The sequence below is a fragment of the Melanerpes formicivorus genome, unplaced genomic scaffold (assembly GCF_026170545.1).
Source record: "Melanerpes formicivorus ecotype bairdi unplaced genomic scaffold, bMelFor1.0.p_v2 SCAF_35, whole genome shotgun sequence".
NCBI lineage: Eukaryota > Metazoa > Chordata > Aves > Piciformes > Picidae > Melanerpes > Melanerpes formicivorus.
Genome location: NW_027142387.1, coordinates 1,831,773 through 1,855,268, shown reverse-complemented (window position 1 = coordinate 1,855,268; position 23,496 = coordinate 1,831,773). Strand labels below are relative to the sequence as shown.

Sequence of the window (23,496 nt, the reverse complement as noted above, 5' to 3'; positions counted from 1 at the left end):
ACCAGTGGCTCAGCAAATTACAACTCAATAATTTGCATTAAAAAAACAACCAAACCAACCAAATCAGAATTCCCCAGGATACAACATTCCAATTTTGTTGTCTTATGGTCTGAAAGCCTCCGTAAGATGCTGACCATCTCTCCATAAATGTGGTATGCAAAGAAGGGATTACAGACAGCCCAAGTCACCAAACATACCCAGAATTTCACTGTCCAGTCATTTAAAAAGAAGGCTGAAAACCAGAGTACCAAATACTGAATCAGATGAGAGCTGGATTAAGGATAACTTTCTGGTCTTCTCCTTCCTCTGAAATGGATTAAACACGACACAATCCCAGCACCTTTACATGAGGCAGTGACAGCTCTGTGTGCTTACAAAAACCTTAAACATTTGCTAGGGATCAAAGGGCCAATAGTTTAAATTTCTTAGTTGCTTGAACCGTCTCATTTCTTGTGCTCCATGACTCTCAAACTACAGCCCAGGGGTACCATAGCAGTGCCTTTCTTAACTGGTTGTCCACCATGGCGTGGTGTATCCAATGCCTCCAGAGAGGATGTGTGCCTGCTTATTTTGTGCCTATAGGTTTAGGGGGAAAGTTGCAACAACAGTTTTCTGAGGCCTAGTTTTCTTTTGAGTAACAGCAAAGTCATTTCATCAGACCTTTCTTTTTAAAAAAATACCCCAAAACAAAACCAAAACATGCAGTTCACACGTTTACATTGGGTTACAATTATAAACAAACCCAAACAAAATGAAAAAGGAAAAAGGAAGCATACAGACATTCATAAAGGGGGAGAGAGAAAAGAGAGAAGGGGGAATGGGTGTAGCAATACTGATTCAAAACTGAAATGGAAGACAGTTTCTCCCTAGAACACTTTAGGGTTTTCAGAGTCCTTATTCCATAAAAGGAATATACTTGAAACACATCCCATTTAGGTGAGATGAGATTGCTAAAATACATACACAACTAAAAAATATGAGTCTTTTTTTTTTCATCTGTTATCTCCTAAGGGTATTTTGTTGGTTGGTTGTTGGAGGGGGAGGGGGGTTGTGTTTCTTTTTTTTTTAATGTCTATTGCATAACAGCAAGAAACTTGCTTTCTTCTGCAAGTGAGGTCAACAAAGAGCTCATGTCCCCAATAGCCATGTTGGTTGTGCTTACGGGCATAGCTGGGAATGTAAGAGACGCTCGGGGAGTGGTGAGGCGTGAGGAATTGCGGGAGAGATTCTGAATGATACTTGGGCTCAGGGCTCCTGAAATTAAACTGACATGGTCCCCATCATCTATGATAGCATCGAAATCAATCTGCACACCCTCTAGGCTGTTGCTGTCAATGCTGTCAACTGTGCTTGACACTTGGTTAGCCCCTGGGGAAAGAAGCTCGGATGAGTTTGCAGTCGCAGTCCCCTGCAGCAGGCAGTTGGCTTCCGAACCAAAGAAAGAACCTGTTTTGATAGCTTGGTGGCTAAAGCCTGTGCTTTGGTCATACAACTGACCAGAGTAATTCTGCGTGTTAGAGCAGAACTGCTGTGATTGACCTTGCATCTCCATCTTAATGGTGTTTACCCTGTATGTCTGGTCGCCATCGCTTACGTGTCCTTGCTGTTGCGCCAAGTTGTTTCTCGGCATGTTTTGCCGTCTGCTGCTGCTGTAATTAGAGCACGGCTGGTAACTTTTGGCCACCAACAAACCCGGAGGCTGGCTACCAAGGGTGTGAGACACCGGTGGACAACTCTGCGGCCCCTGATACAGGCTGCTTTGTGAGGTAGGACTAACCTGCCCTAGCATCATTTGACCGGACTGATTGACTCCCTGGTAATGAATGCCATTTCCAACTGGTTGGTTTTGCAAACATTCCTGTTCCATCATATTCCTGCTCTGCAACCCATTTGCCATATTGGTGGGTTGATCGCTGGATGCCATGGGATGGCCAAAATTTTGCTGGTTCCCACTCATTGGCACATTGCTGCTTCTCAGCTTCTGCCCTTGAACCGCCAAGGCACAGGAATTGTCCATTGCCCCAGACATCAATGCTTGCCTGCCGCCACTGTCACTGTATGGCTTGTTGGGCTGCACGCTGAAGGAATTAGTGCTGCCAAGAACCATGTTTGGCTGCAAACTGTAGGAACCATTGTTCTCCACCAGGTTCTGGTAGCCGTTCTGCTGGGCCATGGTGTTTCTCTCCAAGTTCTGCTGCTGAACCATCATATTGCTGTACAGTCCAAAGGCCCGAGTCTGCTGTACTGCCGAGCGCTGACTGCATTTCAGTTTTGAAGGAGACAAGTCAGAACTTCCTGAGCTTACTTCGTTCCACTGAATGGGCAAGTCACTCTTGTTTGCCTCAGATCCTGCCTGCTGACTGCTCGGTGGAGAGGCTTGATCAAAGTTGCTGGGGTTGTTGTTGCCTAACACCGAGCTGTGATGCATTTTGTTGCTGTCTAGAACATTGTTCAACAAGTGGTCGTACATGCCCTGGTTCTGGGAATTCAGATACTGAACCACGTCATCTGGCAGGAGATCCTCATCATTCAGACTGCCCCCAGCTTCCATCATAGCAGCCTCCAGGGCGACGTTCTCGCTGATGCTTGGAGGACAGGGGGAGCTGAAGCCACGGAAGACGTCACCCTCTGAACGGGTATAGTTCTGAAGAACAAGGTTGCGTTTTTCCGTGGATGGATGCAAAGCAGGAGGGTTAAAGCTATTAAGACTGTTGAAACGCTGGACTCTAGGGACAGAGAGGTTGTCCGAGGCCATTCTTACTGGATCGCTGGCTCTCCTTGTCCCATTTCCTAGAGCATCATGAGACAGAAAATGCCTCCTGCTGTAACCATTTGCCCCACCATCACTACATCTTCGAGGGGGATTCACTGGAGGCAGTGGAGATACTCCGGACTCCCTGCAGTCACCCAAGAGTGCCATCCTTGTTTTGAGGCTCATCCTCTCCATGTTAGGCAGTGGAGTTGGTGGGGGTCCACCAGTAGCTGCTGCATATTTAGCTTTCAGCCTGTATTGCTGGGCTGGGGTGAGGCTGAGAAGACTTGGCAGGTCATCACACTGGCTCGCTTCACTGGAGCGCCGGGAGGCATCTGTCGAGATGGGGTCGTAGGAGTCTGCAACACTCACATTTTGTGGTCTTCCCTCTGCCTGGGAGGCGTCGCTGGACCTCCGGCTGGAGAAGCACGGCGAGATTCCAGAGGACCTGCGGCTGCTCAAGTAGGCTGAACTGATTGTGCTAGTATTGCTGTCCCTCCTGTTCAGCATGTTCAACACAGTGATGTCCGTACTTGAAAGTTCATTCCTGTTCGGTAGGATAGTCATGGATCCTCCTATGCTGCAGCTGCTGTTTGACTGCGTACCTGCAGGCAAAACGCACAGTTAAAGCAACAAGCAGTACTCAGAAACTGGTACAGAAAACACCCAGTAAAGAAGTAAAGGGAGTACAGAGGAACAGCCTGAATCACCACAGCAAATCATAGCAGTGCTCTTTCTTAAGAGAAGTTGGGACAAAAATCGTGTCCTTTGGTTAAAAGCTAATTCAGAGACTCAAGGGTACCATTGCAGTGAGAATCCAAGCACAAAATTTATAGGCCATAGCCACAAACTGTCATCAGCTGGTGTAGTGCTCCAGCCTGCAGTGTGGCTGTGCTGACTGATGTGCCAGGACACATCTGTAAGGGAGATTTTTATAGGCAAAATATAATTGAACAGGCATTTGCATGGAATGGCAAAATGTACAAACTGGAGGCTATTCAAGGTCATTTCTAAGATGTCTTGAAATAACTCCTAACAACTGCAAAACATCTTTGCTGGTTTCCTTGTTTTGGTTTTAAGTAAACAGAATACATTTCTTCATTTTTACATAGTTGTTTGTTTTTTTTTCAATTGGATGGGCTTCAGAAAACCTGAGCTGTCACTGCTGGGTGGAGCTCAGAAACCTACAGACACATTGCAGGCAATGGAGAGGCAGCAGGGACATATATTTTTGGCAGTGAGCAGTTCCTTATATGAAAATCACTATGGATTTTCAGAGTTCAACCTCACCTTGCTCCCACTCGTGGATTATCTACCTGCTGTAGCAGCAGAATCTGTACATAAAGGATTACTTACTTGTGTGGGAAGAGCTTATTTAAAGGGCAGCCCAGCACATCCATGCAAAAGGTGCCTTGCTAAGGCCTCATTTGAAAGACTTCCATACAGTCAGCTGGCCTCATCTGCCTTGCCTCAAAGCAAGACAGGGTTATGATTATCTTGGGTCCAAACTTTTAACTGTAGGGAATATTTAAAATGTGGTGTGTGGCTCCCTTGCTGGTCTCTGTTCTGCAAAACTTCTCTCAGGGTGGGCTGTGGGGCTTCTAATGAAGGAATAAACAGAAAATGATCAATTTATCCTTCTCACAGCTGCTGAGAGTCATAAGCTGTGCTACTCTTTTGCAAGGGTTGCAAGATTGAGCTAGGGTGCAAAGACTTTAAGGACAAAAAGTGTTACCACTCCTGTTATGTGTGTCTCACCATTTCCTATGAGAGGTGGCAAGGTCGGGGCTTTGGAAGGTGGAACGGGGTTCAGTCTTGGAAGCATTCCATTAACTTGTTTCAACCTTTCTAATTTCACTTGCTCCATCCATTTGGTTCCTGTCATATTCCTCCTGGCCTGTAAGCCAAGTGCTGTGGTAGCTGTGGAAATGGTAGAGTCCATGATTGGGGTTTCATCGATGACACTGAGGTCTCCTACACTACCACCACCGGTCAGAGTAAGCTCGATCCCATTGTTGGAATAGCTGCTGATGGGGGACTGTTCGCTGCTGCATGTAGACTGACCACCAGGGCTTGGCTGAGATGTCTGTTGGAGTGAAGTAAGAAACAAAAGAACGTGAGAATTAAACAAACAATGTTAACAAAAGATCTTGCAGCAAATGCAGGTCTAGATGGAGCCAGAGAAAAGGAAACTTAAAGAACAGTTTAGCATTAAATGATGACAATGGTCATTCATTCAGAGGATATCTAGATAATGATTTTAACTTCAGGAAATGCCATTGCAAAGCTGTCTTGCTGTTAGCATAAACTGAATCTACAAGAGACAGCTTCTATCAGAAGAATGTCATTTGTGAGCACCTCTGGGACCGATTCTCTTTGGGTATGCGCTGTTCCCAACTGGAGCTGCAGCTCAATAAAGCAAATCAGAGTTCAGCCATCTTAAGAGCTCTAATTTACACTGCAAGGCTTGCAGCAAGCACACAAACAAACAAGATTCCACTAACACTGGAATCTGCTTTTTTTTTAATTAGACTTGTGGCTAAAGGATGTATTTTCCAATCTCAGGGCTCATTGTTACGAGCAGCGGTTGTCCTGAAATGTTGGCTTGTAATAAAAGAGGGACAAAGCACCAGTGCAAGAAGCACTGTATCACAGAACCATAGAATTGTTTTGGTTGGAAAAGCCCTCTGAGATCACTGAGTCCAACTACTGACCTAACATCACCATGGCCATTACACCATGTACCAAAGTGCCACGTCCACATCAGATTATGAGCATCCTGTGACTGCAGCAGCACTAGAGTCTACCTTGTATCTCCTCTCATACCTTAACTTAAACCACTTTTGCTCTGAATCAAGAAGGCCACGATCCATTAAATCAAAGCCTTTGTTTCCTTGGAAGTTCAAACTTCAAATGTAATAATTTAAACACACAGCACAGGCTGCTAACCTACAGGAACATAAACCCTCTGCAGCTGCTGCTTCTTTTTAATTGGCAGCATTCTCTGCTGCTCAAGCAGAACTCTTGCTGTGGGGAAACATGGGCTTGGTTTGTTTTTCACACTCATAAAGTTCTTGTAAAAGAATGGGAACAACTCTCTGACAAAGACTCAGACTGACATACAAAACAGACAAAAGTCTTGGATGGAGTATCTCACTGTAGGCTCTATCAGTGTGATCACAGAGCAGTAGGCCATGCATGCATTATCATTTTACTCCCAAGAACAGTTCCATTTAACTTTCTGAGGTGGCAGTGACAGCTCTCCCTTCCAACATCTGTGAATGAAGACACAGGTCTGTGGCACTACTGTAGCTTCATACGTCCCTGAGCTCTCCATTGAAATGCAGCAATTATTTTGTTATTTCTAACTTGAATGATGATACTTTGCATTTATGAGGCCACACTGTGCGAATTCATTTCCAAATCCTTGGTCATGGCAGATTTGGTGACCAGAACAGAAATAACATTTAATATATAGAAGAGAGTTTGTGCTTCTGGACAACAGCTCCATGCCATAAGGAAGAAAGTCAGCAGACTGCTCTTGTAGCCACATGTCAAGAGCCACAGTGAGATAGGTTACAGAAGTAAGACCTGCAATGCAAACATTTCTAGATGTGCAACAGGGAACATACATTTCTAGATGGCAATACAGAAAAATATGGATGTCTCATCTAGAGGGGAAGGCACAAAGACACTTCAGAAGACATTTCACCCATCTAAGCCAGATTTTTCACGTGTCAAGTGTTGCAAAATGTTCACAGCGCATTACATTTGGGAATGAATTTGATGGATTGCACATTACTAAATAAAGGAATGACTGGACAACAGGCAGAAGGCTAAAATAAAGACACAAATAATGTTGCAATAAGAAAAACAGCAGGAAAGTTAAAATGCCCTCACCTTATTACCCACTGTCCTTAGGAAGTTAGAACAAGACATTTAAGAGCATTAGACAGAAAAGACATTGGATTAGTTGAAAACCAGAAAATATATCTTAATTCATACAAGCAATGAAAAGCAGGAAATACATAATTGTTTCTAGAAGATATTTTTCAGTGAGAAATACTGAACACTATGTAAGCAATTGGCATTAACACCCCTCTCCTGTTATCTTTATTCACATTAAAAACATCACTGTTCAAGGTGCCTCAATAATGGCACAGATTTACCTAGCTAGGAAGGGGGAAATGGGACTTGTGACATTGAAAACTACAGTGATTGTCACCAAAGACAACAGAGAATCTGTTTGAGACTTCAGCAGGAGTTAACTCTGGGCTCTTGGAAGGTTCTGAACTCAGGATGGATTAATACTCCACATCTTGGGAATAAGCCTTAGGCACAACATAACAGTAACTCATATTTCAATGAGTAATCATTTTGAATTGCTGCATGATTAGCAGTATGAGTAGAATTTGGAGGATTCATATTTGTAGTCCCCAAGGGTTGGGTCCAGAAGAATCATAGACCCAGATGTGGGAGAGGATGGAGTGACTGCCTTGGCTAGTTTTAACCCTTATGGAGAGGACAGATGGCACATGAAAGAAAAGCTTCTTTATTGAAAATAGCACATCCAAAATGGAATGAGGTCCTTTCAGCATTCAAGGTTCCATTGGTTTAATGCAATACATCAAGGTAAAACAGTGAAAAGATCTGCAGAGACTCTTAATTCAGCTCAGTTTAGTTTAATTGGTATTAGGTTAACCTGCTCATGTAAGTATCAGATTAATGTAAGAGATGACATCACAACAGAGATCAAGTGTTAGCAAAAGATCTCCTGCTGCTTAGGAAAGTTGACTTAGCCTGCTTCAGTTTGGACTGTGACTGACAACCTCGAGCCCTTAAAACCTGATCGTTTCCCCAGGTTCTCCAAAACCAATCATCATCCATATCACAGCTTTTAGTCTTTTGGATTTGGGTTTCTTGCAGGATTAACTTTTTCTAACTTCTGTAAAGGAGAGTGGAAGAAAATGCCCTTTTGAAACTTAAAACTGTACATTTTTTTATACAATGATGACCCCAAAAGATGGAGCTTAAGAGAAAAAAATTGTGAGAGCTGCCAACACTGCACTTGCTGCATACTGCACAGACTAGATGGAATCTTTTTATTTGCTATTTCTTAGGCTTTCAAAACATTCTACAACGTAAATGGAAAAGAAAACCTCACAAAACTTCATCTTGTGAGCTGGACTTTACAGGTTTGAGCATTTCGTGATGGGATTATTATGTGGATGCAAGAAGGAAAAGGCCAAAAGGAGTGGCACGGTGTATTGCATACCATTGGTTTCTCTGCTTTGACTGCTTTCACTTGGAGGCATTCTTCACGCTTTGAGGTAGTGTTACTGAGGTCCTTCTGCTCACCAATAGCACCCTGAGTCTGATGGCCTGGTGACCGGGTCTGAGAGTGGCTGCCTGGGTCCCTCGGTGGCGGAGGCCTGGGGTGGATATCTCCCCGCTGCTTCTTGGTGACATGTGCCTCCGGGCCGTGCACGGTCTTCACGTGTTTCCGGAGAGAGCTGGGGTCTGTGTAGCGCTTCGTGCAGCCCGGTATCTTGCAAACATAGGGTTTCTGCAGAGACAGGAGAAACATTTCAAGTACATGTAATTCCACATGGGACTCCTGAACTGCTCCTCTAAGCACAGCTCAGGTTACAGCTGTATGCTTTCACAGTGAATTTGTCATCTAATATATGGTCTCTACAGTGACTGTTCCTAGTCAAACCTATTAATTCCCCTTGGTTTTGAAGGTGCAAAGCTTACAGAGGGCAGAGCATCTCATGATACAAACCAGCACAGCTTTGGCTTGTCATGGCAGAAGAATCAACAGAGCTAATTTATGAAGATTGGCCTAACTTTCTGTCCTGTCCAGATGCCCTTGGAGGTCTGATGCCCTGTTCCTAGTGTATGTCCAGTACCCACTCCTTTACTTGCAGAGGCAAACAACCTCTTCAAAACACGTTGAGACATTCATTCAGGCAGGATTATCTGAGGAAGCACATTTTTTTCCTGGTATAATCACTAGTATAATGTCAAAGCACAGGATGCAGTACCATAGCATTTCCATAGAATCATAGAATCAATAAGGTTGGAAAAGACCTCAGAGTCCAACCTGTCACCGAACACCTCGTGACTAACTAAACCATGGCTTCCAGTGCCATGTCCAATCCTCTTTTAAACACCTCCAGGGATGGTGACTCCACCACCTCCCTGGGCAGCACATTCCAATGGGCAATCACTCTTTCTGTGAAGAACTTTCTCCTCACCTCAAGCCTAAACTTCTCCTGGCACAGCTTGAGACTGTGTCCTCTTGTTCTGGTGCTGGTTGCCTGGGAGAAGAGATCAATCCCCACCTGGCTACAACCTCCTTTCAGGTAACTGTAGAGAGCAATAAGGTCTCCCATGAGCTTCCTCTTCTCCAGGCTAAGCAATCCCAGTTACCTCAGCCTCTCCTCATAAGGCTTGTGCTCCAAACCCCTCACCAGCCTTGTAGCCCTTCTCTGGACATGTTCAAGTGTCTCAATATCCTTCTTAAATTGAGGGGCCCAGAAGTGGACACAGAACTCAAGGTGTGGCCTAACCAGTGCTGAGTAACGGGGCAGAATGAATTCCCTGCTCCTGCTGGCCACACTATTTCTGATGCAGGTCAGGATGCCACTGGCCTTCTTGGCCACCTGGGCACGCTGCTGGCTCATGTTCAGCCTACTATCAGCCAGTACCCCCAGGTCCCTTTCTGCCTAGCTGCTCTCCAGCCAATCTGACCCCAGCCTGCAGCTCTGCATGGGGTTGTTGTGGCCAAAGTACAGGACTCAGCACTTGGACTTGTTAAATGCCATCCTGCTGGACTCTGCCCATCTGTCCAGCCCGTCAAGGACCCTCTGCAGAGCCCTCCTACCCTCTAACAGATCAACACCTGCTCCCAACTTGGTGTCGTCCGCAAACTTACTAATGGTGGACTCAATTCCCTTGTCCTGATCATCAGTAAAGATATTGAATAGGATTGGGCCCAACACTGATCCCTGGGGCCACCAATAGTGACTGGCTGCCAGCTGGATGTGGCACCATTCACTACCACTCTCTGGGCTTGTCCCTCCAGCCAGTTCCTAACCCAGTGCAGAGTGCTGCTGTCCAAGCCACGGTCTGACAGCTTGGAGTTTGCTGTGGGGGCTGAAGTCCAGGTAGACTACATCCACAGCCTTCCCCACATCCACCAGGTGGGTCACCTGATCATAGAAGGAGATCAGGTTGGTGAGGCAGGACCTGCCCTTCCTAAATCCATGTTGCAGCAATATATGCACTGGTGCTACTAGCATAGCTAATCACTTTTGTAAAAGCCCACTTTCTTTTTTGTGAAATTCTCTAGATCATTAAACAACATAGAATGAAGTAAATTCCCTGTCTTATAGTTTAAGAACACTTTGTTCTTTCATTCTGAGAGGGCTAGAAAGAAGAGTTGAGCTCTTCATAAACACTTACTTGCCTCATAAAACATAGTATCATTCACTCACTTTTATTACTGAGTTGTTTTCAAGAAACTACTATTTTGAAGTCTTATACTAGCCCTCAAGAAAAAAAAGAGACCCTCATACAGAGTTCCTCAAAGGGGGTCTGTCTGCTTACACAGGGCACTGTGGAGTTTTTGACAAATGCAGCTTCTTCGTAGCTATCTAGGGCCTGAGCCTGCTCCCACTCATGTCAGCCTATTTGAATAGGCAGAAGAGTGTCAGTCATGAGCAATTTAAAGTTTCTGCTGAGGCAGGTTTTCTCAAGATGCTATGGAAATGAAAAGTCAGTTAGCTCTGTTCCACATGTAAGGCATATCTGCCCTGAGGTATGTCATCTGCTTTTAACTCTGTCCATAGGTCACCTGCTTACAAACACTGCGAGCTAGTGCTGAGTTGGGTCTGCACTTTCCACAGCAGTATTCATGGCACTCCATCAGTACAGGCTACCTAAGGACATGGGTCTGTTTCTTTGTGAAATAATGAAATGGGAAAGAAACTTCATTTGTCCTTGCTGCTGCACCTACCAGAAATGATGCACAGCAGCAGATTTTTGTTGGTGACTTGCTGCTAGACAGGAAATCATGATCTTAAAACACAGGTAGAGTGGGTCATGTCTTTAAGTCTAAGAGGACCTTACTCACCAACTGGGCAACAAACAGACTGGTTCAGACAGACTGAAGGAGTTGGGGCTGTTCAGTCTGCAGAAGAGAAGGCTCTGAGGAGACCTAATTGTCGCCTTCCAGTATCTGAAGGGGGCCTACAGGAAGGCTGGGGAAGGACTTCTCAGGATCTCAGGTAGTGATAGGACTAGGGGGAATGGAATGAAGCTGGAGGTGGGGAGATTCAGGCTGGATGTGAGGAGGAGGTTCTTCACCATGAGAGTGGTGAAACCCTGGAATGGGTTGTCCAGGGAGGTGGTCGAGGCCCCGTCCCTGGGGGTGTTTAAGAGCAGGCTGGATGAGGCTCTGTCCAGCCTGATCTAGTGTGGGGTGTCCCTGCCCATGGCAGGGGGGTTGGAACTAGATGATCCTTGTGGTCCCTTCCAACCCTGAATGAAACTATGAAACTATGAATGAAAACAAAGCTCAGTCAGTGACTGGTGAGACTTGGTGAAAATTCACAAAACTGCTGGTGGGCTTCAGTGCAGTTGTTAGGTGGGCTGCTGAGAGCACACACTGCAGGGGTGAGGTGAGATATACATTAGAGACGTGTAACACATGACTCCTGAGATGCTGCAGGGACCTGATGACTTGACCAAGATGAATGCTTTCAGGAGATTCTTCCAGCCCTAGTCAATCATTGAGACAGATGTGAAAGCTAGAGAAGCATACAAGATTCATGGAAATGGATATAGCTGCTGTGGTTTCCACACCACACAGTCCTGCCCTTCTTTGAGGTTTAGGCCAGAAGTGAAGGACTATAGGGACAAGCCAAGGAGGAGAGACTGGGCTCCAAGATGTGACAGTGAGATGATGTGACTCCCTGTGTAACCTGAAACAGGGCAATAAAAGAAGGACAAGGCATGAAGATGGTGTGATTCCTGAATGAGATGGCAGCAGTAACAGGAAACACACAGTAATAAAGGGGTGTCACACTGGAAGTTTGGGAAATCTGACTGCCACAGCTGATTTGCTTGAGGAAAATCAACTTCCCTCCACTGCATCAGGATAGAAAGAGAGAGTGAAATAACCCAGTGAAGAAGGAAAATGTGTTAACTCAGAAGTTACAGGGCAACCCAAGTTTTCCAAACTTTGGAGACTTCTCCATAGCTGTCTGTAATAGCCAAAAGAGGCTACTCAATGGAAGGGGAGCTCCAGCTAGGCACCACCAGGTGTCACCACCGACCTAGGCAAGGGGACGCACTCTGGGTCTTGGACCAGCCCCTCAGCTCTAGAGAGAAAAACGGTCCCAGCTTTCCAGGGAAACCAGGGTCCATCCTTGGTTAATGCATGTGTTGCCATCAGAGCCATCCTTCACATCTCTCACACGGAATAAAATGACCTGCAGTCCCTCTAGGTCCATATGTGTTGGTAAGAGCCATCCAGAATTTACATTCTTTCAAGGTTGCTAATGGTTTCTGTGCCTGTCTTCTGCAATAAATTTCTACAACCACACTGGAAGCCTGTCTGATGTTAAATTTTAAGGGTTGTTTTTTTTAAGCTGTGCTTACTTACCTCATTGGAATGAGTCCTGTTTTGGTGCTTGGCCCTGTCAGACGCGTTGGAGAAAGCTTTGTTGCAGCCTTCATGTTCACACACATATGGTTTCTCTCCAGTGTGAGATCTCAAGTGCGTTTTCAAGTTTTCTAATCTGGAGTAGGCCTTTGTACAACCTTCAAACTGCAGGAAAGAAGCAAGCCTGGATTAACTTTAACGTTTGGACTGGCAGGAAACAGTAAAAGCTGACCAACATACCTTCAGAAATTTTCCAAGACATTTCATAACCTTGCCCAGTGCAATTTATCTTCTGATTTGTTGGATTTGCAATAATTAGACAAATGGAGTTCTGCTTTATAATGTCTTTCGGGCCTTCTTTACACTCCATATTTGAGGAAATGAGGCAAATCTCCCAGTGAATCCCCCTCTCTTAAAGCTCCTGTCATACGGGCGAGGTGAAGCAGACATGGCAGTCTCCAACCAATGCCCAATGGACGAGAGATCAGGGAATGTAGCATCTGCATCACCGTTCCCTGAACAGCCCCAGCTCCCTCATCTGAGCCTGGAGCTCAGCTCCTTTTACTCACAGTGCATTTGTGTGGCTTTTCCCCTGTATGTCTCCTCATGTGGACCACCAGCATGTACTGGGCTTTGAATGGTTTCTGCTCCCGGGAGCAGTCCAGCCACCGGCACACAAACTCTTTCTTCTCACCGTGTATGTGGTCATTGTTTATATGCTGTTTGGGCAGAAGAGATTACATCTTAGTAGAAACAAAACATCCTCCTCACCCCTACTCTAACTTTCCACTGAACAGCACCAGAGGTTCAGGTGTGAACCAGGACCCTGAGCTAATAAAGGATCATCTGTGCTCCAAAGCAATCATGGGGCTCAAATTACAGATCTCATTGGAAGTCCACGGCTTTGTTTCTGTTGACATTGACAGGCCTTGGATCAGGTCTCAGGGATACAGACTGTTAAAAGGATCCTGGATAATCTCATGCATGGCACTACTTATGTGATCCACACTAATGCTTTCTTGGACCAAGGAAAACTTCCTTCAGTGCCACTCAATATAAACAAGGTTTACAAAACCTTTAAAAACACATCCTCCAACCTGAAAAATTAACAGACCTGCTAAACCAAGTTTCCATCCCATTTTTTAACTCATGACCTGCTACCCATGTTTCCTTTTGATAAATGCATTAGTTAGTGCACAGGTTGTGACAGGGGAAACAAAACCCTACACACGGAAGTGACAACAAATTCTGAGCATCAAAGCATCCACCATGGCAGCTTTTGCCATTGCCAAGTATGGTTCTACCTGAGAGTCTCTGGGAGCAGCACCTGCCCTAGGCTTGTGTCATCTAGGATGAGAGGAAATGGCCTCAAGCTGTACCAGGGGAGGATTAGATTGGATATTAGGAAAAATTTCTTTACTGCAGGAGTGGTCAGACATTGGAACAGGCTGCCCAGGGAGGTGGTGGAGTCACCACTCCTTGAGGTGTTAGAAAAACGTGTAGACATGGCACTTCAGGACATGGTTTAGGGGGCACTGATGATTGGACAAAATTATCTTAGAAGTGTTTTCCAAACTTAATAATTCTATGATTCTGCAGTCTGTGTGAACATATCTGGATACAGGACAAGGCTGTGCACCTTTTACTCTTCTGGAAATGTAGCTTGCTCTGATCTCTCCACTAAGATCCAGTGCAACAAAAAAATATTTCAATATGGATTTAATTCCTGATGGCTGTGTTTCTGAGCAGAAACAAGCAGATGAATCAGGGCCACCCTCTGGATTGGTTTGTTTTTTCAAGATTTAATTGCCTAAGTTTCTTTGCAGAGCTTCAGAAAACAACACAAGCACTCTATACCCGGACTGTCAAGGGTTTATGAAGGCTGGAATTTCAGCAGCAGCTACGTGATTCATCCTCCCAGACTCTATTGGAGAAACCCTGCCTCAGACAGCTCTCTGTTGCTGGACCTTCTTCCAGAGCTGTGCCACTAGATGGCCGCATTTCTCAGCAAATGTGACTATTGCCACTAAGGTACTAGACAAATTCCTTACAGCTTTCCTATGATCACAGGCAGTCCTGAAATCTGAATCTACTCTGTAAGCAGCTAGAAGAAAACCAGCCGCATAGAAACTCAGTAGTTCACACTACAATGCAAAAAAGGTAATCTCCATCTTTTCTGATGTCCTGAAAGCAATCAGAAAACCAAATAAAACCACTTGTGTTCACAATTATGCAGCATCACCATAGCTAACAGATGTGCACTGCCTATAAAAGATGACTGCTTTTTTCTCTTTCTGAAACTTTATTGCCACTGCTTAAAAGTTGTGATGGGGCACCGAGTGCCTGAACAGAGCAGATGTGCTGGACAATGTACAAGTAATCTGCAGGAATTTATGCTTCAAGTGCAGATCTCCAGTCCATTCCTACTACACATGCCTGTACCAAAAATGTACGGATGCCCTGCTCTGGAAAATGGCACTGGAAGAGTACAATGCCCTCTATTTACTGAAACAGAACAAAACTCAATGCATTAAAGTAATTCTTGACCAAATCCTTCTGTAAACATTACAGACTATAAGTTATTTGGTTACGCCTACAAGGCCAGGAGGGAAATGAAAACTGAGTGTGACACAGGCTTTCCATTTGATACAAAAACTTCAATCAGTTCAAAACAGCACCTCCTTTTACCTCCTGCTGTGGAGACACTCAGGCACCAGGGATGCTCTTTCAGAGAAATTCTCCACAGGACACTTTTCTCTTTGTCCCTGCAAATGAGCTTGCTTCTTGCCCTCCAGACCTCTAGCCCTTATCAGCATGAGCATCCTCTAAAACTGGCCTTTCTCATGGGTATAAAACTCCCTTCCTAACTCCCTCCCCAGTCTGGGCTCACTGCAGTGGCTGACAAAGCTTGCCCAGGATGGTGACTCGATCATCACTTCTATCTGTCACTCCACTTGTGATTACCTTCAGGTCACTGTACAACTGTGTCCCTCCACACTTGTCTGCCTTGCTCTCTTATCCTGTCACTCCTTTCCTGCTACTCTTGTTCTTCCTACAATCAAACCCCTCTTTGTGCTGTTTTCCCTCATTGCTCTGATGCTCCCAAGTAGCCTCTGAAACCTCTATTGCAAAGCCATCTCATTCTCATTCAACCTTTGTGAGGACCCTCACCTTCAGGTGAAGCTTAAAAGAAACAAGCTTATGACATCATCTGCTAATCTAGGTAATTCCTTTAGCATTCAGGTAAACTGCTCAATTGCTTTTTGTGGATGGGTGGTATTTCAGCAAACCTATAAATGTCCCCAAATACTGTAAGGCTGGTGTGGAAGAAGACACTTGATAGACATTAAATCAGCATAATTAAGAGGCCAACAGTAGAAACCAGCAGTGCTCTCAGGTAGGGAGATCAACAACATTTGTAATTCTGACCACAGAGGGCTAGGCTTAACTGCCCTCACTCACCCAAATTATGGTTTGAAAACTGGTCAGTCATCTGCTGTGGACATATAGGCAGAACTAGAAAAATATACTAGGAACTAAACCTACACTGTGAGTTTTTGTCATTATAATTTGGCAGAGCCAATGTGCAATATTTACTACATGTTTAAAAGAAGAGGGAGGGCTCCACGTGCAAACAACGGCAATTAAAAAAGTTCAGAAGTTTGTGAACCCTGGCATTCAGGTTCTTTGACTCAGATAATTACCTTTGGATTTTGCACAGTGGTTTTGGCTCCCTGGTCTCTATTATGAGAGGGAATGAATACTTTTGAGCTTGTAGAACAAAGAACAGTCAGGAATAAGAGTATTATGCAAAGCAGAAGCTTTGGTAGAGTACAATAAGGATTTATAGGGTTTCAATTTATAATCTGTTTGTAACCTTATTACACCCATGAAATGTCACATTCCAGGGACTAGATCAGAAGGAATTTTTCTGGTGAAATTCAATTTTGATGCAGTTTGAGGCTGTGAAAAGGCTTTTCTTTTAATTTTGTAGGCCCAAACCTGCAAGTTTTACTTAGGGTGGTAATCCTTATTACAGTAAATGGGCACGTGAAAGGCAATGATATTACTCCCTAGTGTCAGGTTTGGTAACACAAGGCTCTGAAGCACCAGCTCTGTATTATTAAGAATTTCTGACCCCTAAAAAAAAAAAACCCTTTAAAAGCCTGTATTCTACTAGCTATTTCCCACTGCACACAGCTCCAAAAGGCTGCTAAACAGAGGTCATTTACAGTCACTTTCATGCCACTTCAATGCTCATTACCAGACCTCAGTCTGTCCTGGCTCATTTTCTATTTTTTTTTTCAAATGTTGTTACTATAATTCCTCTCCAAAATACCCTAAAATGAATAGAGTGGGCTGACCTAAATACTGATTTTGGTCTCAGAATGCTCTGGCTTTGAAAAGGCAGCTCTGAGATGGGTTTCGATTCCAGAGAAAAACAAAGCCACCAAATTCATTGAAATCAAGGCTGAAGTTGGCCTGTCATGTATTCTGGGGAAGCCTGAAAACCAAAGCTAACAGGGACCACTACCTTCAGCATGCTGGAAGCATAAATGCTTACATGGTAAGAAATATATTAAAGAAGGGAACACCTAAAATCACACATGTTCTCATATAAACAATGCACACTGTGCATGCTACTCCATACTGCAGCAGATGAAGTGAGGTGATGGTGGAGGTAGGATTGGCAATAATCTTAGTGTTCCATTTCCCTCTTCCACCTGTTTTTTAGAAGAATGGAGCATCTAAGCATATCCTAGCTGACTGCTTGGTACCCATTAGTGATTCAATACAGAAACAAAAGCCAAATGTGCTCTCACAGTAGTCAAACAGCAGGAGGAAAGCCTCTTCATACTGGTGGAATGAGTTAGGAACAACAGAAAAAAATGATTGTCACCTGCTGCTGAGATTGCATCCGAAAGCTAAGTGTTGTTTGGTGGATAAAGTAGAAAACACTGGAAAAATCTCCTGACTGCTTTCTAACCTAGACAAACTACCCTAGCATATGTTAGGAAAACCTGGGAAGAGACCATGCTGCATTGGTATCATGTGGTAAGTCAGTGGCACAGTGGAGGGTACATCACCATTGCTGAAAACTGTTTTAAATTTCAATGCCACCCCGAAAATTTCACACTTCTATTTTCTCAGTTACTTCCCTACATTTAAAAATTTCAAAAGGAGTTGCTAAATAGCTTCTCACTAAATTTCACTACTGACAACAAGCAGAAGCAGGTGTTAAGCTATCTTCTATCACGAATCTCCCCCTGTACTGTGCGGCCACAGGAAGTTCATCAACCAGCCGAGCTGCCGCTTTTGCTACATAGAAGCAGCATTGAGAGGTGAGGATGCGTGGCAGTGGAATGGCTGCTGACCACAGCTCATCTGCAGCTGCACCAGGGAGTCATAGAGCTCAGAGGGTCCAGAGAGGACATGTGTGGAGACTGTGAACTGCAGGAGCAGAGTGGATGGCTCTGAGGATGGCTTGGAAGGGGATTAGCTGCCCCTGACCTGTTAAATCCTGCATGGAAGACTCTTATTTATGTGATTTGCACAGGGGATATAGACTCATCCTTAAGCCCACATGCACCTAGAAACAGGAAGAGCATTTCTGGTCATCAGTCCCATACCTTACAGTGGCAAGCCCCACTATACATAACCCCAGTCACAAAGAGAGCAAGCTTCATATTCTGAGTACACTGGTGATCTGCTTCCTCTGCTCCCAGTGGAAGGCTCTTCTAGGAACTCACTCCTTTGCTGGTTAGCAACTAATTTCTAGCTTTGATTTATTCACAGACAATTTATATCCATTTATTCTTGTGCCAACACTATCCTTTAGCTTAAACAGCTCTGCTTCCCTGCACAATGCTTATTTCTCTCCTCCCCCTACTGACACACAGCATTCTCCTTTTTGCCTTCATTTGCTGGATTAAACATGATGGGTCCTTTCAGTCTTCTCTAGATGACCAAGCCTTCATTCCCTCTCTTATTCTGCTTTGGCTTAAGGTGTGGAAGTCCCTATATCCTGCCTGTCATTTTGTTCTGAGGTTCCTCATTGTCACTAGCAGGACTGTGTTGATCCCTCCTCAATTGTCCTCTTAGTCCTTCTGTCTACCTGCTCTAGTACAACTTCAACCTTCTCAACCAAAAGTGTGTGATGCACACCAGAGCTCCACACCAGATGCGGTGTAACAGAATTCAAATTTCTCAGTCCTTGCTTAGGTGTAAGATCTCTCCTTCCCTTTGAACTTGAGACTATTACCAATGCATCTGAGTACCCCACACCTTGTGAATGCACCTCTCCTAACAATGAACCCTGGGAAACAAAATCTGCAGCCACAGCAGAGGCAGAGATTTAAGGCCCAGGAAGGCTAAAGTCCACATGCATAGAAGTATTTAGGCCTCTCATTCCCAGTAAAAGTAGTCACTTGTTCATGAGTGGTGTGCATACTTTTGAGGTTCTTGACCTACACAGCTTCCTGAGATATCTGAGTAAAAAGAGCATCAGCATTCAGTAAAGTGACAGGGCAGTGCTTAAGCAAGTAGCCATGCTTGCCTGTTCCCCAGGGATGCGATCCATGGCTCCTCACTACCATTTTAGGTAGTTAGGCAACTAAGAGATGACATCAGGCAGGCCTCCCTACCACCTCATTAGCATCTTGACAAAGATTAACTCCATGATCCACAGCAAGATGGACAGACAAAAACTTTGTAAAGAAGTCAGGATATAAAGGAGGTCCTGGTGAGGCAGGAAATATCCTGTGACAATAGAAATCCCATTTTGAGGATGAAAAAAACTCCTGCATCTCCATGGAGTGAAATCCCCAGCAGACTTTGTGGACACATTCCAGTAACTGCAATCAAGTCTCTCTCTCTAACCTCTGTGACTCTGTTAGAACAACATGTGCTTTTTAATTTCTTCTTATCTGCTGGAAAATAGGTATGGATCTCATCTGTCCTTTCCCTCCTAAAGATCATTTCAAGGCACAACCAGGCTAAACAGCCCAATGTCTCCTCCCTGTTGCACAAGTCAAGAGTGTGCTTTTGACCTCATGTCCTTAGGGTGGCATAAGTACTTGAACCATTTTTAGTTCCTGAGAAGGAAGAAGCACTTAAGCTGCTTTAAACCTTTCTGGTGGCACAAATGCTTAAGCTGGATGCAGTTCCTAAAGCCAAGCTGAAGCTACAGCCATATATGAAAAACTCTGCCCATCTGCACCGGCACATGCCTGTGGAGAAGCTCAGATCGTTACCTCCACTCCTGCTTCCTTTCCTTTGGATGCATTTATTGTCATTCTCTTAGAGTCCTTGTGGCTCTCCTGCATACTTTATGGAGAAATGCTGCTGTGACAGACCTCTGCTAGTGCTGATTAGCAACATGACAATACATACAATCTGCTGATCTGGCCCAGAACAGGTCAGTGCCTCGACAGTCTTGACACCTTTGCTGAAACAGAATGTCCACAGTCAGAATCAGCTGGATCTCAGAAGCACTGCACAGCAATTTCCTCCTTGGATAATGAATGCACCATTCCCGTGCCTGCACACTGCTCTCCTCACCTCGCTGTGTTTCATCTTGTCAGTCACTCTCAATACTTCATGTTCAAAGTTTTCCACTAGTAACAAATGCCCCCACCCTCCGCCTTCCCCACTAGATTTGGTCACACCTTGAAACCTAAGTGAGGGGACTAGTGACACACCACATTTCAGTAATCAGATATTTTGGGTTTAGATGTGAGAGAAATTATTACCAGTACTTAAAAGGATTAAAACAATTTGTGCTGCAAATGTTTGTAACTCCAGTATGACTACAAAGGTTTTACTCACTAAGAAAAATCAAATCATTAAAGTTTCTGACTCCTACCATTCTGTGATTACAAAAAGGAGTGAAATATATGGAAAATAGGAAATATAGCTTACACCATTTTACAAACTTTATAGATGAACTCTGTGTTCATGACTGTTAATACTTAATTATAAGAAGAAAAAAAATTAGACCTCAGTCAGCACTCCAGCTGAATTCATGCTTGAAGCTCATTTATCACTGTGCCATTCTGGATTCCCATCTCTGTCGCTTGAGAACTGGCAATAGCAGTCAATGAAGAAAGGGAGGGATCAAAATTAGAAGCCCAAGTCAACTGAAAAGTAATGATTTATAACTTGAGACAGCCTATGGAAGTAGATGGACGGGGATGACAGGAACAGGAAAAGGGCAGCATAGAAACCAAGAGCTGGAAGAGAAGATGGGAACAGTAAGAAAGGAGAAGAGTGGCAGGTTGCAGGGGGATCTCATTATGTTCTGGACATGCTGAGATGCTGTACTGTTCTGCCCTGAAACAGACCATGACTTCTCTTAGGAAGCTCCTGCTGTACTTTCAATACCACTTCTCAATGACTCAGAAACTGCTTATTTACCTGCCTTGGTCTGAAGGGCTTGGATCAGTCTGGTTGTGTGGCACCTGAGGGAGCACTCCTATGGGAAGGGCAGATTGAGGCTCCTCATCAGACATTGCAACACTCAGCAGGGGTCAAAAGCTGTCCTGGGCTATCACAATTGCCACTGGGAGACAACTGTGTTTACAGTCATATTTAAAAATGTATTGAAGATCTGGGGTCAGTACAGCACATGGTAAAAGACTGCTCCTGTCTCATGGGGGTTCAGAAACGAGGAATGCACAAAAAATTGACAGCTGTCAAACTATATTAATTAATGAACATTTGCATTTCATGGAGTTTATTATAAACCTGAGCACTAGTCATCTTTTTGTCCCAAATGCTGTGAAACCAAGGCCAGGCAAATAAAATTATTTTTTATCTATGGCTTTGTAAGAAGTCTTGCTCTCTAAACATGAAACTGTATCACTAATAAACAGGAATATGCTAATTCAAAGGACACAACCCCACAGGATTGTTTTCTTCTAACCTCCCTGTTTCATCTGAAAATATAAGCCTGATTTTTATTTTTTTGCATTTCTCTGCACCAACAGCAGAAGAAAAGTTCTCAATCCCCACATGCTACAAAAAAATATTTTCTTTCTGCTTCTCCTTTTGTTCTCTTGCAAGAAATTCCATAGTAGCCTTCATTGCCTATCAATAGGTTAAACATACCCAACTTGTATGTTTAAATGATAAAGACTGAGAAGTCCCCAAGGATACGTCAATCGTTGGCTCTGGTACAAAGAAAACACAGCATTTTGCTCAGAAGAGCTTTCTGTGGCAATTTAAACACAGTGAGACAGACACAATATCCTGGAGAGAGGAAAACCTGCCTTATTACATTCCTGACCCAAGAGAAAGGATCTGCCCTTAGGACATAAAGAGAATCAGTGGGAGGAAGAAAAAAGTTATCTAATCCTAAAAATAAAGACAGCAGTTCATAATACAGCATGACCTTCTTTTAATCTCTGATAGAGCACTTATCCAGTGCGATGTGATATAATACCAACAGGGCAAACACAGCTTGCTCCTCAGGCTGGGGAACTCAGTCCTTCAGCCTGAACTGATGTTTCCAGATTTTGGACAGCTTTTTGGTAGGCTTTGGGATATTCTGTGGAAGGAATGGAACTTATGGGATATTGCAGGGATTCTTTCCCAATAAGATCACATCTTGTTCTTGTTTCGTTTAATGCATGTATATTCACATGAACAGGACACTTCAGGCTGTTAGCAACAGAGTGCAGCCCCATCAAGGGCAATGTTTTACAGCTCTCCCTCGATTTCCTGTGTAAGAACGTGCAGCTATAAAGCAACAGACAGAAATTTCTGTCTCTTTATTTCCTAAACCTGAAAATTTAATAAACGAGATTGTGCCAGGATGTCAACATAAACATTGTGGACATTAATCATTCCACTTTTACAGTGGTAGGAAAGATGCTTTGATTACTCTCAGCTTTGTTTCTTCTCTGATGTTCTCTTCCATAACTCTGTCTAAAATCAAGTGCCATCTCTTTCCTGAAGGCTTCATTCTTGTATTACTATCTGGGAGGTTAATAGGTGAACCTGGTATGTTACAGGAATTCCAGATTTCATAGGGTTTTTTCCTCCCCAAATGTATGGAAACCATTTTTCAAAGCATGCTGCTGTGATAACAGGGCTTTGCTAGTTCCTCCAGCACTGGTGCTCTGTAGTGAATTTGCCTTAGTTCAAGCAAGGTATCACAGCTTCCACATTTTCTGATGTTACCAAAACTAAAAGCTCCACTTCTCTCTTCAACCACCTGAATCTGTGACCTGCCCAAGGACTGGGTTAATTGCATTTATGTGAAGGACATAAAGCAGAGAAGTGAAGGAATTGAATGGGGAAACCATGAACCAGATGCCAAAATCAACTGTTCTCAATCAGGGGTATTTTGGTAATGTCTCTGCCTTCCAAGAGTATGCCCTGCTGTCCTGAGAACTGATGAAGCAAGGCAAGATGTAACTGGGTGACCATGAGGACAACTAAGTTCTTGGGGCACTGGGAGGGAAGAAATGCCTTTCCGACTACTTGAAAGAGTACAAGGGGCCAAGTGTAAGCTGACAGCTCCTGCTGTTTCTCCTAACCGTTTTCTCCTACCTGCCTGCTGTCTGCACTACCTCCCTGCTCTGGCAGCCTCCTCTGCACAGCTGTTTGCATTCTGTGCCCCACACCAGTACATTAACACCGGTAAACACTCCTCCAACTTCCACTTGTTCCAGCAACTTTCTTGGTGCAAACTGTGCGGGTTCAGACACACAGTTTGAGAGCTGCACTGAGCATGCAACTGCTATGTTAAGAGCAAGAAAGCCTTTTGCTGGAGGGTAATGCCTCTTGGAGAAGCCAACATGACAGGTAGAATCCCATTACAACTTCCACCTTCACCAAGACTTCATCAACGCACAGAAATGAAAAATAACCTTACGTATCCATGTTTGGCTCACTTTTGACTTTTTGGGTTTTTTTATGCTCTTCACATTTCACCTGCCTTCTGTGTAAAGGTCACATGAGAAAAATTTAGAGTCACTTGGTGTCTACAGCATAAACCAAAAGACCCAAGACAAACTAGCAAGAAGAGCAGAGGGAGAAAAACGCCAAGGGTAAGCGTGCACCAATG

General features: G+C 44.2%; 1 protein-coding gene across 4 annotated transcripts in view; it reads right to left on the bottom strand.

Moving 5' to 3' along the window:
* Positions 1 to 985: 985 nt before the first annotated feature.
* The window catches only part of GLI3 (GLI family zinc finger 3), a 214,985-nt gene continuing 192,474 nt past the window's right edge, over positions 986 to 23,496 (bottom strand). For all 4 annotated transcript variants that reach the window (XM_068156833.1, XM_068156834.1, XM_068156837.1 and 1 more), the window contains 5 exons: positions 12,995 to 13,144; positions 12,426 to 12,590; positions 8,028 to 8,318; positions 4,511 to 4,838; positions 986 to 3,357 (listed from right to left, as the gene is read on the bottom strand). In XM_068156833.1, coding sequence (XP_068012934.1) covers positions 1,073 to 3,357; positions 4,511 to 4,838; positions 8,028 to 8,318; positions 12,426 to 12,590; positions 12,995 to 13,144 — 3,219 coding nt within the window. In that variant the 3' untranslated portion in view covers positions 986 to 1,072. The remainder of the gene's footprint in view (positions 3,358 to 4,510; positions 4,839 to 8,027; positions 8,319 to 12,425; positions 12,591 to 12,994; positions 13,145 to 23,496) is intronic.